Source organism: Nomascus leucogenys, chromosome 19 (genome assembly GCF_006542625.1).
Source record: "Nomascus leucogenys isolate Asia chromosome 19, Asia_NLE_v1, whole genome shotgun sequence".
NCBI classification, from domain to species: Eukaryota; Metazoa; Chordata; class Mammalia; order Primates; family Hylobatidae; genus Nomascus; species Nomascus leucogenys.
Window position 1 is genome coordinate 66,537,384 of NC_044399.1, and position 20,176 is coordinate 66,557,559.

The 20,176-nt window shown below is 45.0% G+C and overlaps 1 protein-coding gene across 4 annotated transcripts in view; it reads right to left on the minus strand.

Annotated features, from left to right (window-relative positions):
- SHISA6 (shisa family member 6) overlaps positions 1-20,176 on the minus strand; it is a 325,784-nt gene that overhangs the window by 173,646 nt on the left and 131,962 nt on the right. For 2 of the 4 annotated variants that reach the window (XM_003274695.2, XM_003274694.2), the window contains exon 3: positions 12,894-12,989. The exons of the other annotated variants lie outside the window; for them this stretch is intronic. In XM_003274695.2, coding sequence (XP_003274743.2) covers positions 12,894-12,989 — 96 coding nt within the window. The remainder of the gene's footprint in view (positions 1-12,893; positions 12,990-20,176) is intronic. 4 annotated transcript variants of the gene reach the window in all.

The following is a 20,176-nucleotide window of genomic DNA, read 5'->3' on the forward strand; positions in this document are numbered from 1 at the left end:
GAGAAAAAAAAGATTCACTGGGAAGCAGATGAAGAGAACAAGAATCTGACATCAATCCTATTCAAGGAATGAATACTTCATGAGCTCTGGCCCCTCTGAACCCAAACTGCACATTTATGAATTCCTTGTGGAAGGGCCTTCAGGTATGAACTATGAACAATCTGCTATTAACCTTAGAAAAAAGCCACTTCTCTGCAGTCCTGTGTTCATATTGGGAGGGTCTTATTACTGGTACCTTAAGCGAGGATATGAATGGTCCAAGACTCAGAGTGGCAGAAGAATAGACTGCTCTGAGGACACATGGAGTGTTCAAACTCAAAGACATCCTCTGGGGGAAAAGCTCCCCAACCTTATTTGATGCAGTAAGCCTACATTTAGGAAGTGTCTTATCTTGAAACTATCCCAGAATGTCTGACAATAAAGGGTCTTATCAATCATCAATGCTCTGATTTACATGAGGAAACTGAGGCCTGCAACAGTGAAACCATCCATGATTGGGGCCATGGTTGAGTCTCTGGGGAGCACGAAATCCATAAACCCACTCAACTCCCTTCAGCTCTGCAATCTGAGCTGCACCACAATTCATGCAAATGGGGACACTCGTGCTGAGAAGAGTAGAGGCGAGGGGAGTTGAACATCAGTTTGCAATCCATCTCTGCCCATGCAGTCAGACACACAGGTCTGCTTTTGGTGTGTTGCTTTGCTCCTTAGTACTGTTTTTAAAGGCAGAAGTGTAACGAGGAGGAAGAGGGCATGGGCAGTGGTCATTAATTGTAATGTTTAACTCAGCCCACATTTTTGTGCCTGGAAAGATTGAGGACACTGCCTCCAACCCACCTTTCTAGCTCTGTTTCCTACTGCCCCCTACAGGTGTCCTACGGTGCCTTCACTTTTCCACTACCTCCCTGCAGATGTCCTATAGCCCCATCACTTTCTCATTACCTTCTACAGGTGACTTATGGCCCCATCACCTTCCTGCCCACCGTCTACAGTTGACTTATGGCCCCATCACTTTCCTGCTCTACCCTCTACAGGTGACTTATGGCCCCAAACACCTGCATTTCCATGATCATGTCTTTGTTTAGGAGGCTCCCCCACCTGAAATACCTGCCCTGCCCTATTCTCGGCCTGTCACTTTCTTCTTTTCCTGCAAGGTGATTCTCTCAACCCCTGTCTCCCATAGGAGGCCATTTAGGACCCGTCCATTCAGAGGCAACATTTTTCTCTTATAATGCCCTCCACTGTTCTTGGGATCTACTTTATGGCACTTCCCATTTACTCGGCAGGAGTTTTACTGGCTGGCTTCTCATAGGCAGAATCTGTCTTACTCATCTTTGCTCAACTGATACCTGAGTTTCACTGGAATGGGCAAATGTACATGTCTCTGTTGCTGGTTTTGGTTCCCTATCTAGAACAGGTCATTGGAATCTTACGAGGTCTCTACATCCTCCCTCAGAGCTCTGCAAATTATTTTCCTCCTCAGCTATGGGACAACCTGGCTTCCAACATGCAAGATATGGAATGAGACTGTGTGGCATATGAATCTTAGAAGTGATCTTAAAGGCCATTGAGGGGACTTCACTGAAATTAAAAAAAAAATATTTTCTATCAGTGCTTCTCAAATTTTAATGCGTGTATGATTTACCTGGAGTTTTTGTTATAATAAAATGGTGATTCTGATTTAGTAGGTTTGGGGTGGGGCTCGGGAGTCTGCATTTCTCACTGGCTCCCAGGTGAAGCCCAATGGCTGGTCCCCGCATCATCCTTTGAGGGGTAAGGTTCTACAGCACCCTTAAGCTCCAACAACATGAAGGGCTACCATTGCTTGAGTGCTCAGAGCTCTGGTGCAGGTATTTCTCCTACAGTCTCCACAACAGCCCTGAGAAGTAGGTAGTACAGTGACCTTATTATATAGATGAATGTCACAGAGGTCAAAGTCACACAGCTAGCAAGTTTGGAGCCAGGAGTCCAGCATGTCTGACTCCATGACTCTCTTCACCAGTTTTCTTCTTCCAACAACCATTGAATGAAGAAAATTTATGTTACTATTTGGAGTGGAGTAAGACTGAGGCTGAGGCCATGATTCTAGGCAAGAGAGGCTGAAATTTCTTTATGCTGCCATGTTTATAATCTGCACAGAAGCAGAGTCACAGAGTAATATAGTTAGGTTTCAAACAGTGATGCCCTGAGAACACCAGTCTTCTGCCCCACTTCTAGGCCACCATGGAATCCTGGCCACTGTTGATTGAGAGGCTGTTTTCTCCTGGCCACAAACCCCAGCTGGCATAGAGAAGCCATTCCTACCACTTTCCTGGGGCTTGACTTAGCCCCATAGCTTAGCTTTCAGGGTCTGTAAGACTCTTGGCAGTGAGCAGTAGAGAATGAAGGAAGCAAATGCCAAGGGCTGGCACCCAGGAAGGGGAGATTCCCAACTTGGATAACCAGTCAGTGCCAAGACCAGTGCCAAGAAGAGAGACTGTACTAGCCCAAGGGTCATGGCAAGAGAAAGCTCAGATTTGGCACCAGCGAAGGACTGGAAAACAAGAAGAGCAGCAGCCCAGAGCTGCTAGACCTCTGGTTGAGCAAGCCAGCCTCTGGGAAAACAGAACTCCATCCTCTCTCCTCTCCCAAAGAGACAGTAAAGAAAGCTCCAAGATTAGGGTTATAACAGACTTCCTGTGAGCCTCCCCTTCTGCGTAATAGAAAGAAAGACAAGCTGGTGAACACTGAAGAATACGGGACACATTCATGATTCCCAGTGTCCAAAAGTCTCTCTTGCTCCCTACTGGGGGCCATGGGAGATCCAGCTATACCTGAGTTATTCCCCTTTTGAGGAAAGCATACATGTATCCTACAGGTAAGAGCTGAAACTTCCCCAAGGAAGCAGCCTTGCAGTTTATCTGGCACTCCTCCTTTGCTGGGTACTATCTCTCCTCTCCTTACACCAGTCCAGAAGATTGTCCCAGTGGCTTGGCCTGCCATCTACATGGGCCAATGGTAGCAGGCCCACAGACAAGCATTAAACAGGGATATGAATGGTCTAGAACTCAACATACACCTGGTGGATGGGAATTTTCCTCTGTGACAAAATTTGCCAAGATAGTGTGAATTGGATGACAGCTTAGATGCCCCATGGAGATACCTGTCCATGTGCCACTTCAACCCAAACACTCTCTTAGAATAAGGTGAGCTAAAGAAAAACGATGCCCATTCCCTGGGTCAGCCTATAGACTGCCTTCCTTGGGGACAGGCCTGTGGCTCAAGTGAGTCTCCTGAGGGCAAATGTGGTGGTGCTACCTTAGAGGTGAACTCTGTGGGTAGCTCACGAACTTCTCCCACGCTTGAGTGCTTAGTGCTCTCCTGCTCCTCATATCAACCTGACTGGCTTAATTGCTGTGAATCCAGCTGGAGACAGAGCCCTGGGCCATACCGAGGAGTCACAGCATCCTTTCAGCTTTCTGCAGGGTGGTGGGTAGTCTTGTTAACAGGACCCATATGGGAAAGGGAGTTTTGCAGAGTCATTGCCCTTAGGCAAAATGGCTGAACTTGCAAACAGAATTACCCAACTGAGAAACTCTCAAAGGTGTATATATATATATATATATACACACACACACACATACATATATATAAACTTTTGTTTGAACAGTAGTTCTGTTGAAGATAAAAACTCACCACTCGTACAGGTTCATCTTTACTTCTGATGCAATCATTTTTTTACCAAGTAGCTATGGTGTGAGGTCGACTCGATTCTAACAACATATGGAATCACACTGATGCCGCATATTTTCCTAAGGGTAAGAGTTAGGGACAGCCTATGTGTGCCAGCTAGGGTCATGGGAAACACTATTGAATAAAGCTGAGCACACCAAGTCAATGACAGGTTCTCCGTTTCCAGCCATTAATCAGGAGTGAGCAGACATGAAGTAAACAGGGGTGCTGTCCCACATGTGCAGATCTGAATGACCGATAGTCAGCTGAGATCTTTGGTGCCCTCAGCCCAGAATCCAAGAGTTCCTCTCTGCTCTGCTCCCACTCCTCCCCGTCCACCCCTCACCTATAGAGCCACACAAGAAAGACGGCTCCCAGGTGGTACTGGCTTCACAGAGGCCATTCCCAGGCAACCTGTACTTCCCTCTCAGGGTTGAAAAAGCTCACTGTTGCCATGGAGACTGGACGCCTTCTGAGTGCTGTGCTTTATCTAGAGTCCAGCATTCAAACACCTTGGTATACTCAAACCCACTCACTCCCCTGGCTCTCCGGACTGTGAACATATCTAGGCAGGGTTCTATTAGTCAAATGCCTCAGACATCTTCTTGCCACAATCCACTGTTGGTCTGGGGTTCCTGCCCAAATCCTGGTGTGGGGGTGGCAGCCTGTGATTTTACGGAGGCCCACACATACACATCCATCCTTTCTTCCTAGGAGAAAAGGCCTAATTTCAAATCTTGTATCACATGATGCCATGGGCAGCACCCAGACAAATGGGCTGGTGGGAGTGGTGAGCACGGCCCCTGGATCAGATCAGCCATGGGGCTGCAGAAAGGGCTGAGGAGATAAAGCAAGCTCAGTCCCAGAAGGCAGTGCTGGGTAGGATGTCCACAGGCCACAGAAAACCTGATGCAGCTGGAGGAGGTCCCTGACCTCAGCTTTGATTAACTTCTCTGCTTTGTTCAGCTTCCCACGTTAATGGTTAGTCCCTGGCCATTATTATTTCCCAAAGTCATACTCCTCAAAAATCTTCTACTCTCACATCCCCCACCAATTCCAGGGACTAAGGCTCTTATCCTTGCTTCCCCTTGTCCTGCTCTCTTATGCCAGTTAGACTATTTACCCCCATCATCACTGACTAACATCTCTGCGTTTTCTGAATTTTATAAGCCAGGCCTGGCTTCATGCCCTTCTCAGAATCAGATACAGCAGGTGCCATCAGCCTAACCTCTAGAATCCCTCCAGCCCCACAGCTCCTCCTCCTCAGATCGGTGGGTTTGCACAGTCAAGGGGGTACCTCTGTGATTCCCTTGTTAGTGAGACCCCTAAATTGGCCTCAGGATGGTCACTTTTCCAGCCTTGACCTCATCACCTGCTCCAATGCACTCACCCCTTTTTTAGCATTTAGTCCCTGAACTTTCTGCCTCAGACCCCATGGAGTGCCTGTCTGGGCAGCAGGATGGCCATACCCAAACCAGCCCCCAAGAGCATTATTTGGATGGGATGACGAGATCCATTCAGGGCTGTTCTGTAGGGTCTGGAAAGGTGCTCGCAGGCCAACAGCTTCTTGCATTCTGGCCTTGCCTCTGCCTCCCAGGTGACCTCAGAGCAATCCCAACATTTCCTAGGGCCTTGGAGCTGTGCCGGTTCGAGCTCTGGGCAGAAGCTCTGGGTTCTGCAGGTTATCGTGAAAAATGCTTTGAAGCCAGACTGGCAGAGCTTTCTCCCACACCATTAGGGTGACCAACCGTCCTCATCTGCCAGAAACTGAGTGTTTTCCCAGGACACAGGACTTTCAGTGCTACAACTAGACAGTCTTGGGCAACCCGGGATGGTCGGTCACCCTAACCCCTCACTTACAGCTGATGGTTTGCTTTCCATTTCACTGAGCAAAGATCACATACACCCACTTGCCTGCACCTGCAGCCGTGTGGCCTATCTGTCCTATGTGCCCTGTGGGGTTTGCTCCTTGCCAAGGCCAGTGCCCCGCCTGGGCTGTAGATTCTATCTGCTTTCACTTACCAACAACGTCACTTCTGAAATACACCCCCAGCATAATCAATTTTTCCCTTTCTTATTAGATCATTCCTATCCACAGACAAACGGACTGTGATTTCTCCCCTCTTAGAAAAACAAAACAAAGCAAAACAAAACTCTTTTCACCATCCTCCCTTCTGGCTGACTACTGCTCTCATTCTCTATAATCCTTAACATTAAAACTCTAAAGAGTTTTCTGTACCTGTAGTCTGCATTTGTCTTCTCCCATTCCCTTATTTTAAAATCTTGTATTACTTTTTCTTTTTCTTTTTAATTTTTGAGATGGAGTTTCGCTCTTGTTGCCCAGGCTGGAGTGCAATGGCATGATCTCGGCTCACTACAACCTCCACCTCCCAAGTTCAAGCGATTCTCCTGTCTCAGCCTCCCAAGTAGCTGCAATTACAGGTGCGCACCACCACACCCAGCTAATTTTGTATTTTTAGTAGAGATGGGGTTTCGCCATGTTGGTCAGACTGGTCTTGAACTCCTGACCTCAGGTGATCTGCCCTCTTTGGCCTCCCACTGGTATGACTTTTTATTAGGAAACATTTCTGACATTTACTGAAATAATGCACCTTCCTCTTCCCATCACTTGGTTTGTTCAGCTAATGAACACATCCCAGACATCATCCATTCTCTCTTGCATCCACTGAGTAGATGCTTCCCCCTCCCACCCCCAAACTGTTCTTGCCAAATTCATCAATGACCTCCATGAGACTCGGTCGCACCTGGTGGTCTCTTCTCACGCTTCAGCTCATTGGATTTCTCTACAGTCTACAATAGCCGATTGCTCCCTTTCTTGGGAACATTTATTTTTTTCCACTCTATTTCCAAGACAGCACACCACCCTGGTTTCCTGATGCCTGGCTACCCACTCCTGAGTCGTCTTTTCTGTACGTCCCTCCTCATACCCCCAGCCTCTCCCTGTTGGGGTGCCCCATGGCTCCATTCTCGGGCCTCATCACCTGAAGAGCACTACTCACTCCCTAGCTAACATCCTCCCAGCTTCAAAAGCCATTCACCTACTGGAAACTCCCACCCTTCTATCCCCAGCCAAGAGTTTTCCCTTGAACTCAGCATTTTCACCTGGATAGTTAACAAGCATCTGAAACGTAACATGAAGACACACTGAAGTCATATGCCTCCTGATCTCTGCCTAAAATCTGGTCCTTCCACAGACTTCCACTTTGCCAATACCTCAGCCCCAAAATGTGTCTTTTCTCATTTCCCCAGAGTGGAAGCCAGATACTTAAATGCCCCACAGGGCCCTGTGGGGTCAATTCCCTGCACCTCTCTGACCACACCTCCAACCACTACGCTCTGGCTCCTTCTGTTCCAACCTCACTGCTGCTCTCCACACAAGCCAGGTAGGCAAAGCACGGTTGTACCCTCACCTGGAAGACCCTTCTCCCTGGGAATCCAGATGGCCTGATCCTTCACATCTGTCAGTCTTTGCTCAATGTCACTTTTTTTTTTTTTCCTAAGGCCTTCTGGACTCTCTTTTAAAAAGTGCAGCTCCCTACTCCATTCCCTGCCTTAATTGCTCCAAAGTTCCTAACTCCATTGGACCTACTTCATATATTTACTTGCATCTTGATTTACTTCCGTCTTCTCTGACTGACATGTAAGTTTGTCTGCTGTATCCTCAATGCCCAGAACAGTGTCTGGTATTCAGCCAGTGCTCAGGAAATGTGATTTAGTGGAGGAATTAATGGAAAAATGGGCAATCACTCCTACAATGGAGCGATCACTGTAGCTCCTTCCTTTTACCAAAGGCTTCAAAAATTCCTCTCTCTCTTTCTCTCTCTCTTGGTCTTTCTTCCTCTCTCTCTCTCTAACTCCCACCCTCCTCTATCTGGCTCCCAGCATGGCAGAAAGGACCTGGTGAGTGGTGAGAAATACCAGAGAAGGGCAGGCAGTAACTCGTATCATCACCTCCATGGGGACCTGCACGTCACATTCACTCTGCAGCTGCAGTAAGCACATCTGCCACTGCCGCTGCCGCTGCCACCACTGTAAGGACCCCTTACTCACCCTGGTGTGGCCAGGGATATCCCAGTGGAAACCACTGGAATTGACAATATTGAAATGTGGGGGTTCTGGAAAGAATCCCCTGGCTTTTTCAACCAGGCTCAAAAATCAACCAGCCGGACTGTTTAACCAAATTGCCAAAGTTGAATAGGGTTTCCATAGATGTATTCATTTAGACAGATTCTGAAAATCTATCTGAAGGGACTGAGCTTCCTCTCAGGAAGGGCAGTCCGTGCCAATCTCGTGTTCACGCTGTAACTCCTGGCTTATCTCTTTTATGACTTCCTGTCTTGCAAAATGTGTGCCTCTGATAAGAAGAGTCATCTTCTACTGAGCAGCTACCTGTGGTTCCCATGGGAGCACAGCCCATTCACCACCTCAGCTGCTCCGCAGCTTGGGGAGGCAGGATAGCACAGTGAGCAGCAGCAGATCTTCAGAATCAGGCGTGGATTTGGAATAAAACAAGACTGACTGCTTGATGTTGACTTAGGCAAGTTGCTCAACTGCTCTGAGTTTCACTTTTTGCCAATGAAATGAAGGTAACGAGCTCTCCCACAGGGTGGTTGTAAAGGTGAAGATACTGGCACACAGTATGTATGTATGTATGTATGTATGTATGTATGTATGTATGTAGAGACCTGGTACATAGTAAATGCTCAGCAAATATAAGTCTTCATTACTGAGTTTTCATGGTGGCAGCCTGGGAGGACTCTTTGCCTTGCTAAAGACTGTTCTGGGTTCCAGTGTTGGGGGTTGGGTGATCTTGTCTAATTAACGAAGAAAAGATTTCAGGGGGAACTTGTCCTAAACTCATGGTCACTCAGATCAGCATCTTAACCCTAGATTCTATTTATCATGAAGGATGAATGAACAGGAGGTCAAAGAAAGGAACAAAGAAAGGGAGACACGCAGAAGTAGGTACTTAGAAGGAAACAGTAAGAGGAAAAGTAAGAATTATAAGAGAAAGAATGAGTATGCCATTCAGTTAGAAAGCCCTGAAAAAGCGTGTCAGAACTAATTCTAGTACCTGGAGAGCCTAAGGTTGTGCTATGTAACCCGGGGGGTTGGCCAATCACTGTGGGACCTTCTAGACAAAAGTGAAGGCTCTACCAACAGGTGAGAGAGACAGTAGAGGCCTTTGAGGGATATGGAGCTCCCACAGGCAGAATTCTATGTTTTATAAGGTCTCGTGTTCTCAATCCCACTAACAAAAGAATACCCATTTATTGTAGGCTTCCTTTGAGAGTATTTAATTACCCGTGCACGATGGATCTTGTTACAAAGCAGACAGATCCATATGCATTCTTACCCCCAAGCCCTTGAAGTGGAAGAGCCCCCACTGATGCTAGAGGGTGCTTCTGTCTCCAAGCTGCCTCTAGAGCCTATAAAAAAGGGCTGACAGGGCTGGGCATGGTGGCTCATGCCTGTAATCCTAGCACTTTGGGAGGCTGAGATGGGCGGATCACCTGAGGTCAGGAGTTTGAGACCTGCCTGGCCAACATGGTGAAGCCCTGTCTCTACTAAAAATACAAAAATTAGCCAGGCAAGGTGGCGCATGCCTGTAGTCCCAGCTACTTGGGAGGCTGAGGCAGAAGAATTGCTTGGACCTGGGAGACAGAGGTTGCAGTGAGCCACGATCGTGCCACTACACTCCAGCCTCGGTGGCAGAGTGAGACTCTGTCTCAAAAAAAAAAAAAAAAAAAAGGCTGACAGGACTGATGTCAACTAAGATTCCAATGAAGACTCCCATCTTCACTTAGAACAAGGACCATCCATGCTTGGCTCTTGCATAATCAGAGTCTGATTAGAAATACACATTAAATTAAGTGATCTGGGTTAGTAGAGCAATGTTGTTAGCTTGTAAAGCAGGTGTTGGCTATCCATTTAGTTCTGAGAGTCAAAATGGGGCAATGCAATGGTTAGATGCCACCAGGGGCCTAAGGAAAACGTTGGATAAAGAGAGAAAAAGGAATAAAGGAAGAGGATCCAGAAAAGGAGTCACTGAAGTTGAAACAAAGGATAAAGAAAGAAAACAAAGAGAATTAAACATATACAAATGAAAATGACCCCACATTAGATGTTTCTGAATTATTCCCTTCCATGGGATATTTACATGGGTCCAGTTGCTTACAGCTAGCACTTAGAGTTGAACTCAGTTTGCTCTGAAGGAAGAGAGGATGGTTCCTTGCCCTTTTCCAGAGATCCCAGCTGTCCAGAGGACTAAAGAGTCCCTGACATTAGAAGGGAAGTTCAGGCCAGGTGTAGTGACTCAATCCCATAAACTCAGCACTTTGGGAGGGGAAGGTGGAAGGATCACTTGAGGCCAGGAGTTTGATACCAGCCTGGGCAACATAGTGAGACCCTGTCTCTACAAAAATTTAAAAAAAAATTAAATTAGCTGAGCATGGGAGCATGCGCCTGTAGTCCCAGCTACTCAAGAGGCTGAAATGGAAGGATCACTTGAGCCCAGGAGTCTGAGGTTATAGTGAGCTATGATTGTGCCACTGTACTTCAGCCTGGGCAACCAAGTGAGACCCTGTCTCCCTCTCTCTCTGTCTAAAAAATGGAATCTCCATTTCCGAAGTCTGCCTGCACCCACTACCCCCAACCACACCACCTTCAAACCCAGATTCTTTGTCCTTGAAACTTTAGCTGTTCTCTAAATAGAGAAATACACACAAGCTACATTGCTGGAAAGAGAAGGTGTCAGAAGCCTTGGTAGAGAAGGGAATGGGGAGAAAAATATGGCACAAATAGTGAATGGGGAGAACAAGCAATGCATGCACAGGAGGGGCAGGTGGTGCCACAGAACAAATTAAGTTGGGAGATAAGGAGCATCAGACACAGCACAGCCCCACAGGCATGGGCAGGGGAGGGTCTCCTGGATGCCCCCAGCAGCAGTGACAGAAAGAACAGATGGGGACTGGGAACCACCTTCATATGACTCTGATGGAGTCCAGTTCATTTGGAAGCAGTCTTATGTCCACTATTGGATAAATGCATGATCTGGCTCCCCTATGGCTTGGATCCTCTCTCTTTCCACTCTCGTCCTCTTTTATCCTGCTGTACTCAGACTGGCCTCCTTTCTACTTCCCCAATTCCCACCTTATTGGAGAGGCCTTCCCTGGGAAGAGCAGCTTCCTGCCACTGCACTCCCTGCTGCCTGCTTTAATTTTTCTCCTTGCACTTATTGTCAATAATTTATTTTGTCTGTTTCCCCCAGTGGAATGTGAGTTCTGTAAGGAACTCCATAAACTCCTTATCTTCTAAATATTGCTTAGCACATAGCAGGCTTCACTAAATCTTTGTTGAAAGAATGCATGAACCCAAAGCCATCATGTATAAAGAGTTCTGTTGGTTGAAGTGTTGGGTGTTTTGGATTGGACCACCTATAAGAGTAAGGGGTAGGGGAAAGGGTGGGGAACTACCGCAGTGGAGAAACCTCCCTAACAGTTGCCATGTTCTGTCTGGAAATCCATATTTCCACCTCTGCTGCAAGGTTTGTAGGCTTGTGGTAGCTGGCCTCCAAATTGGCCCCCAACAATGCCCAGCTCCTGATATTCATGCCTCAGTGCAGTTCCCACCCACTCAGAATAAGATATTCAAAAGTAAAGGCGTGCAACGGATACGATTGGTCATCAAAGACACCGTGTCTTCTGTCTTTCTCCTTCTCTGATTACCCACCCTGAAGAAATCCAGGCACCATGCAGCGAAGACACTCAGCCACCCAGGGAGAGAATGTCACGGGAGGAACTGAAGCTTCTTGCCGACATCCAGCACCATGTGAATGAAGCGTCTTGGAGGCAGATCCTCCAGCCCTAGTCAAGCCTTCAGAGGAGGCAGCCCTGCCTGACGTGGTGACGGCAACCTCATGAGACTCCAAGCCCAAAGCACTCAGGTTCCCAACCCACAGGAACTAGGTGAGATAACGGATGTTTATTATTGTTTTAAAATGCTAAGTTTGAGAGTAAATTGACTCACAGTGCTAGGTAATAATCACAAAGTGGATGATGTGGGGACCGGCGATCCCAGGTTTGAGTTAATAGACTGTGGCCCAGAATGTATCTTTTAGTGAGTAACTGTGAGTCCGTTTCCCATTCTGGAGACAGCTGGTCCCAGTTTGATTCTGCAACTCTTAGTAGCCACAAATGCCACCTGTATCCTCAATAAACTTTATTTAGACACAAATAGACACAACAGAAAATACATACACAGATACAGATTTTTTTTTTTCTCTACAGGATGCACAAACATCACATAAGGAATTTAAAAAGTAGGTGCATGGAATGTAAGAAAATATTGCACAGTTCCTTGTTTACTCACACAAGACACATATCTCAGGGGAAGACAGAGATACACTATCCCTACAACAGAATTCACATTTGATCTATAACAGCACACAGGTGTTGGGACGGTAATCAAAGGAGTTAGGGATCCAGTGACTCTTGATGTGACAGAATGCTCACAACACTCATAGGACCTTATTTAAACAAAAGACAGAATTGAGGAGGAGTCCATGCCCCCTGCACAGATGCTCTGCAAGCTGTCAGCTAGGTCGTAAAGCAGATCAGCAGAAACTCTAGGTTAGCTTTCATCTTGAGGCTTGAAGGTCTGCATAACCTTCTACCTTTGTGTCCACATCATAGAGTGTTTACGGAGACACACTTAGGATGCTGAAACTCTCCACATGCACACCAGCTTAGATACCACAGTACAGAACGTTGACATCAGCTTATAAAATGTAGCTTTCAAAAGGAAAAGGAATAAAAGCCAAGAGGCGAACACACACACTGCAAATGCTGCTACATCCACCGGCAGTTTTCCACCACACTCCCTGTGGTCCCCTCCCACAAGGAGCCGCCGGCATCTGTGTCCCCGTCACGGGTGGAGCGGGATGGGTGTCTCTTGGAAGTCTATCGCCCTCTAAAGTCACACCTGTGACCTCCTGGTAACTCCTGTCAGAAGCCACGCATGTCACCAGGACAAGCTGCCATGGAACCACCCCACTTATTCCTGTCCCAGACAAGCCTCTGGCCTCCACACCATCTTCTCATTTCAGATGGGGGTTCCCTAGGCAACCTCTGTATTTTAGTAAAAAATGGTTTCCACTGTACCCTTGGTGTGTCCTCTTCCTAATGTGACAAATCCAGATGAGATGAAGTTATGGAGATCAGGTCCTCCACTTCGGTAAGCATCCTTCCCATAATGCCCTGCAAGAAGATGGGGCAGAATTACCTGGCGCATCCACGACACCAACATGGAAGACAAGCGCAGCTGCATCTCACCCAACAGTGACGGAATGCATGTTTTCAAACCAGTAGCTAAGTCAGAAGGTGGAGGCAGCCAAGAATATATATACACATATATATAAAATATATATTATATATGAAAAATATATATATTACTGAATATATACATATACACATATATAATTATATATACATATTATACATATATGTGTGTATATATATTAGTATATATACACACATATATGTATATAAAACTGTGCAACAAAGAACAAAGTCCTGGGAACATTACATTACATTGGAAGTATAGGAGAGCAAAGGAGATACATGGCTTGATTTTGGCATTTCTGGCTGAGTGCAAAGTACACCAGAACCTTAGTCTATTTGTCCCACCACTCTTTCCTTTATCTCACCTTCCCTCTGTCTCTTTTATCCATTATTCATTTGTTTTTTCTTTCTAATGTTTATGAATCACACCACAACCTGTGGGACTACAGCTCGTGACTTCAGAGAAATCCGACAGCAGCTGAGGCTGACAAATAGAATGGTGGCTACAAAATACTGCGAAAATATGTATGTGCTTCACTTCTTTGACTTTCTGCAGCAGACATTATCCCCTGCCCACCTAATGCAGATATCTCCCTGTGGGTTTGTGGGGAGGAAAAGACGGAGGGCAGGTTAGGATTGTGGATAGAAATTCAAAGAGAAGTAAGTTAATGTTCTACTTCTGACATTCAAAATAGGATTTTGCAGTATGCTTGAAATACAGGCATTGTAAAGAAAGAAAGGCCTCCCTAAATGCCCTCCTAAAGTATGTACATGTGAAAAAACCATTTCTTTCTTGTTACCAAAAGAGTGTATTAAAAATCGTACGTATAACAATGCACAGACCTACTTCAGATATAATGTTAAGTTTAAAAATGGACAGAAACGGTTCATTAAATAGAATCACAGTGCTTAAAAATTCAAACCAGTGCGTGCGTGCACGTGCTTGCGCACGCGTGCACACACACACACACACACACGATAGAAAAAAAGCACACCAACATATCAAAGACAAATGTCTTTGGATAGTAGGAACACGAATGCTATTTCTTCTGTGTTTTCAGCTTTTCTATATTTTTCAAGTGTTTTTTCCATATGAATATGTAATTTGTCTCATATAAATAGGTAAAATAAATGCTTAATGGAAAAATTTATGAAAATACAAAGACAACGCAAAGCATGATTTTTCGTAATGAGCCACTTTCTGTATCAGTAGATTGCAACCCTGGGTGCATGCTGGAATCGGGGTTGGGGGACAAGGAGAAGGAGAGCATTAGGACAAATAGCTAATGCACGTGGGGCTTAAAACCTAGACGACGGGTTGACCAGTACAGCAAATCACCATGGCACATGTTTACCTATGTAACAAATCTGCACGTTCTGCACATGTATGCTGAAACTTAAAGTAAAATTTTTTAAAAAAAATGCAGACCCTCAGACTCAACTCCAGAGATTCTGATTCAATTGGGTGGGGTCCAGGCTTAGGCAGGTATGTTTTTAAAGCACTCTCCAGTGATTCTAATGTGCCACCGGAAATGAGAACCGCTGCCTTAGTGTAAATGGAGGAACAACTAAGCTCAGTTTATTCAGGTGACTTCAATGAATACCTCTTAGGCGCCCAGCTCTACCCACAATTTACATTCAGGGCTTCAGCACTCCTCCTCCGAAGAGTGGAGTCTAGCTCCATTCCCTCCCTCTTACCCCAGATTTCAAACCTGAGAGTGCCTCAGCATAGCCAGGAGAGCTTAAAACAGGTGCTGGGCCCCACTCCCAGAGTTTCTGATTCAGAAGATCCAGGATAGGGCTCAAGAGTCTGCACTTCTATCAAGTCTCCTGGTGATGCGGATGCCACTGTTTTGGGGACCACACTCTGAGAAGCGATGCCTTCACGCATCAGGAACAGGAGAATCTTGCCACTGTTTCCCTGACACCCTCCCTTCTGGAATAAGTTACCTCCTTCTTTAGGGCACACAGCTTTCCAGGAGGAGCATTCTTGCTGTAAAATACTGTGGCCACAACCCTCACTTTGATAGAACAGAATTATTAGGCCAGGCGGGGTGGTTCATGCCTGTAACCCCAGCACTTTGGGAGGCTGAGGCGGGTGGATCACGAGGTCAGGAGTTCGAGACCAGCCTGACCAACATGGTGAAATCCCGACTCTACTAAAAAAAAATACAAAAATTAGTCGGGCATGGTGGTGCGCGTCTGTAATCCCAGCTACTTAGGAGGCTGAGGCAGGAGAACCTCTTGAAACCAGGAGGGATGGAGGTTGCAGTGAGCCGAGATTGCGCCACTGTACTCCAGCCTGGGCGACAGAGCAAGGCTCCAACTCAAAAAAAAAAAAAGAACACAATTATTAGAACTGAACTAAGGCTTCTGCCCATCTCCTAGGCCATGTGACAGCTCCCGAAACTGAACTCCATTATCTGGAGAAATGCATCTTCATCAGGGGGAGAAGAAGCGGGTGGTCAAGAGTGTGTGGAAGGGTTTGTTACCAGCCCCGGGGGGAGCTGGGACCCTTTTGTAACTCTGTCACTTCCTCCCTACCCCATCCACGAACAGAAGAGTAAGAAAAGGAAGAAATGACTCAGAACCCTCATAAATTTGGACCGCATTAATTCAGAACTTGTGATACATCCTGTAGAATTTGGACTGGTTTATTTTTGTGCTTCTTATAAATAACATCTTTGATAAGCAAATCAATACTGAGGAAGATGGAACATAAAACTATGCCTGTGTCACTTACAAATCACTCTTATCTGTCAGCTGGAATAAGGTCCCTCAGGGCTATGCCTTGCTCTGGGGCTCAGGGGGTGATGCTCATTAGAAAGGAACTGAAGTTTCTGGATCACCAACTATGCACCAGGCAGAGAAACAGAGCCTCTGCGAACATAGCTTTTTTATCTTTTGACATAATAACAGCTAACATTGTATAGCATTTTGTAGTTTACAAAGATCTTTCACATACACGTGTTACTTAAAATTGTAGTCGATACCACGTGGTAAGTTATTATTATTATTCTCCCATTTTCCTGATGGAAAAATGGAGGCCCTTGTATCCAAGTCTTCTGACTCCAAATCTCATGCTCAATCCAGTGTGCACACCTAGCTTCATTTGCTCCTCTCAAGAACCTCGTGAAAAATGGTCACTTTCTTAAGTTCATGCAGCTAAGTGGTGGTAGATTCTGGTTTCCAACCAGGTCTAGCTGCTTTCAAAGTCCACAATCTTTCTACACTCTCACCCTGACCACCTCACCACTGTGGCCTGAACAAGTACAGCTGTGGCCCTTCTCTAGGACAATGATCAAGACACAGTAGAAATGGTAGGTCTGGAGAATTCCACTTGGTGATACCCAGGTTCATAGAAGCTGAAGCTCAGAAGTACTGAGGTTTCGAGTGGGGGAAAACAGAAAAGATGCTGGGACATAATGAGGCAGCACCAAAAGCATTTGAAAGGAGTAAAGAATTCTTTGGTCAAATCAGTTTGGAAAATGTTGAGTTCAATGAAATGAAAAGCTACATAAAAACTAAGTCTAGGGACTTCTCACAAGGCAGTGATCACTGAACTGTCTATGGAGCCTTTATGTTTTTCAAAGCCATCCACCGGGACACTTTTTGGGAAAGCTGCTCATGAGGCTGAGGTGGAAAAAACACAATGACAGTTTCAGCTTTCATTTGAGCTGTGGTTCTCAAAGTTGAGCGTGCACCACACTCTCCTGGATGGCACAGATCGCGGGGTCCCGCCTCCAGAATCCCGGATTTAGTAGGTCAGAGGAGAGGCCTGACAATTTCCATTCCTAACAAGTCCCCAGATGATGCTGCTAATGCTCTTAGTTGTCCAAGGACAACTCTTTATGAACTGCTATGTTTGGACCAGTGACAGATCAGTCTTCCGCTGGACCCAGGGTCAAGGTCTAGAATGATCTGCATTCTCTGTAGCCTCCAAAGTTTAATATGAACCAGGGTGGCATGAAGGGAAGAAGGGCTGGTTAAAAGTGAAGCCCCGGACTGGGCGCAGTGGCTCACGTCTGTAATCCCAGCACTTTGAAAGGCCAAGGCGGGTGGAACACAAGGTCAGGAGATCGACACCATCCTGGCTAACATGGCAAAACACCGTCTTTACTAAAAATACAAAAAATGAGCCAAGCGTGGTGGCACGGACCTGTAGTCCCAGCTACTCGGGAGGCTGAGGCCTGAGGCAGGAGAATTGCTTGAACCTGGGAGGCGGAGGTTGCAGTGAGCTGAGATTGCGCCACTGCAATCCAGGCTGGGCGACACAGCGAGACTTCATCTCAAAAAGAAAAAAAAAAAAAAGTGAAACCCCATGCAGGCAGACAGAAGAGAGGGGAGTCAGTGCCTCTTCTTTTCCTTGGTGATGCATACAGTTAATGGGTTCATGTTATGAACTCATGATTATATGAGTGGGTATCATAGGATTTGTTAGCTGTAACACAAAAAACCACCCCCTTCCCTGTCCTGCAGTCTCTGCCCATCTGCCACCTATCAGGGTAAAAGGACAAAAGAGGGCAAACTTTGACCAAATTGCAATTCAAGAGAAACAACCATGTATACGCAGCAGAGCTCTGAACAGAAGCAAGCCAAAGTTCCGTGAAGCATAAGCACTTCCATGTCACAGGACGGACAGACACACAGTCCACAGCCAGGGACAAGGGTGGTTTCAGGTTTCAGAGCATGCCTTCCACCACCTGCTGAACCGAATGGTGCAAATCAGCATCCTGGTGATGTCTATACCTCCAGTTCTGCCACTGCCCCCTCACCTTCACCACTGACAACCCTCCCTAAAGCAACAAAGATTTTATTTTAGCTCAGTCACTGCCCAGGCTGCCTCGACCTCCCGTCAGAACTCCATGCCTTTCCCAAATCTCAGCAGAATTCAGAAGTCCTAGAGACAGCACCAAGGGACAACTGTCCCCAGGCAGGAGGCAGATTCAAGCTAAAGAGAGGACCATGGCTGGGCTCCTGGAGTGTGTGATGCGGCTGACTCTGATAAGAAAGCAAGCGCAGGGAAAGTTTCTCTGTGAAAGAGATTTGCTGCAAGGAAAGGGGGGAAAAAACGAGATAATATCCAAAGAGTGATCTCTGTAAGACTTAACAGAATTTTGCATCTGTGAGATTAAACCAACAGTCATAAGCGGGAAACAAACTGATCAGGACAGTTTGCCTTGGGTTGCAGATCTGGACTAGAGAACGGATACAGAAGGAAACTGATAAAGAAGAGTCCAATGAGAGAAAGCCGTTGGGTACTCAGAGGGGAAGGACAAAGAGATAAAAACTGTGGGAGAAAAGACAGGGCACAGAGGACAACTTTAGGAGTCATACCTATTTAAAATAGGACTCCTAGAGGAGAGACAGAAGGGAGAGTTCAGAAGCAGTAATTAAAAGTTAATAGTTTTTCTTTTTTTCTGAACGGATGGAAGACTTTAGTCTTTAGATCAAAAGAAATAATCAAGTACCAGACTATGCATTAAAAGGGGCTGATATCTAGATATCCTCTGGTGAAATGCCATTTTAAAAAATAAAGGAGAAAACTCAAGCCAACATCATAAAACACAAAACCTACAGAAAGTGCGGCAACGTTTTTAAGAATTTTGAGCCTTTCATTTTTGTAGAGGCGGGACAGTATACTGGTGGAGGGACACTCTATCTGGAAATAATTGACAAGATTCAAACCTCTGTGTGTCTGTATCCTCAAATGCAAAAGGAAAACAATGATGATTCCCATTTCATATTATACATGTTACATATAATATGAATTATATATATGTTATATATAATATCAATACACAAAGCATTTAGAACAGTAGTACTAGTATTATTTAAGTACTACTATTACTACTATTTAAGTACTAGTATTAAGTACTAGTACTAGTACTATTGAAGTACTACTAGTATTATTTAGGATAAGAGCTTGCTATTATTTTTGAATGAAGATGTTTTGATTCCATTCCTCTACCTAAAAATTCACTGAAAATAATGAAAAGAGAGGAGAATAGAAAAGCTTTCTTCACAAAAAAGTCCAGACTTTTCACTAAATAGGGGAAAAATATACAAACATAAACATACAAGCAAATATACACAAAAACACATACACAGAAATCAAGTCAAGAACTAAGAAGATAAATACAAAAAAATCAAACACTAAAAATTGTCAGATAAGAATCAGAGAGAATATGTTAATGATCTCAGGGTAAGAATTTTTAAACAAGACTCAAAGTCAAAAACTAGAGAGAAAACAAAAAAAATTTAAACTGTGATACATCAAAAGCAATCATGAAACTACAAGTCAAAGACTAAAAATGTTTATTTACATTACTTTCTAGAGCACGTAAATAACTTCACATTAATAAGAAAGTAAACAACCCAATAAAAAAAAAGTAGGGAAAAGAAATGCATAGGTGACTCAAAGGAGAGAAAACCCAAAGGGTAAATACACATAAAGTAGTGTTCAATCTCACAAGTAATAGGGAAATTCAAATTAAAACCATAATAAGGTATCATTTCACACTCAAAAGACTAGCAAAAATTAAAATGCCTGAGCCTACCGACATGAATAAGCAGAAACAAGAACTCAGGTACCCTTCTGGTGGGAGTGTAAATCGGTTCAACTGCTTTGAAAAGAACTTTGGCAATGGCTAATAAAGTTGAATGTGGATATAGCAGGAAACTGGCCATTCTACTTCTAGGTATATACGCTAGATAAATCCTCACACGTGCATAAGGAGATAGGCACCAGCATGTTCATTGCAATACCGTTTGTAATACCAACAAATTAGGGAAAAGAATCTATCTTCCCAGCCAGAGAAAAGTCATAAATAGTGGTGTACTCACACAATGTATTCCTATACAGTACAAATGAAATGTAATGAAATTAAATGAACCTGAGCTCTAAATATCAGCATGGATGGTTCTCAGTCATAATGATGAATGCACAAAGCAAACAAGAAAAGCAGGATGACATGACACAGAGAGAGTTTTAAAATTGCGACATAACACATTATGTTGTTTAAGGATGCGTGCATATGTAGTATTATACAGATACAAAGAAATTCATTGAAATGATAGAGATTTTAATATAACAGATAATT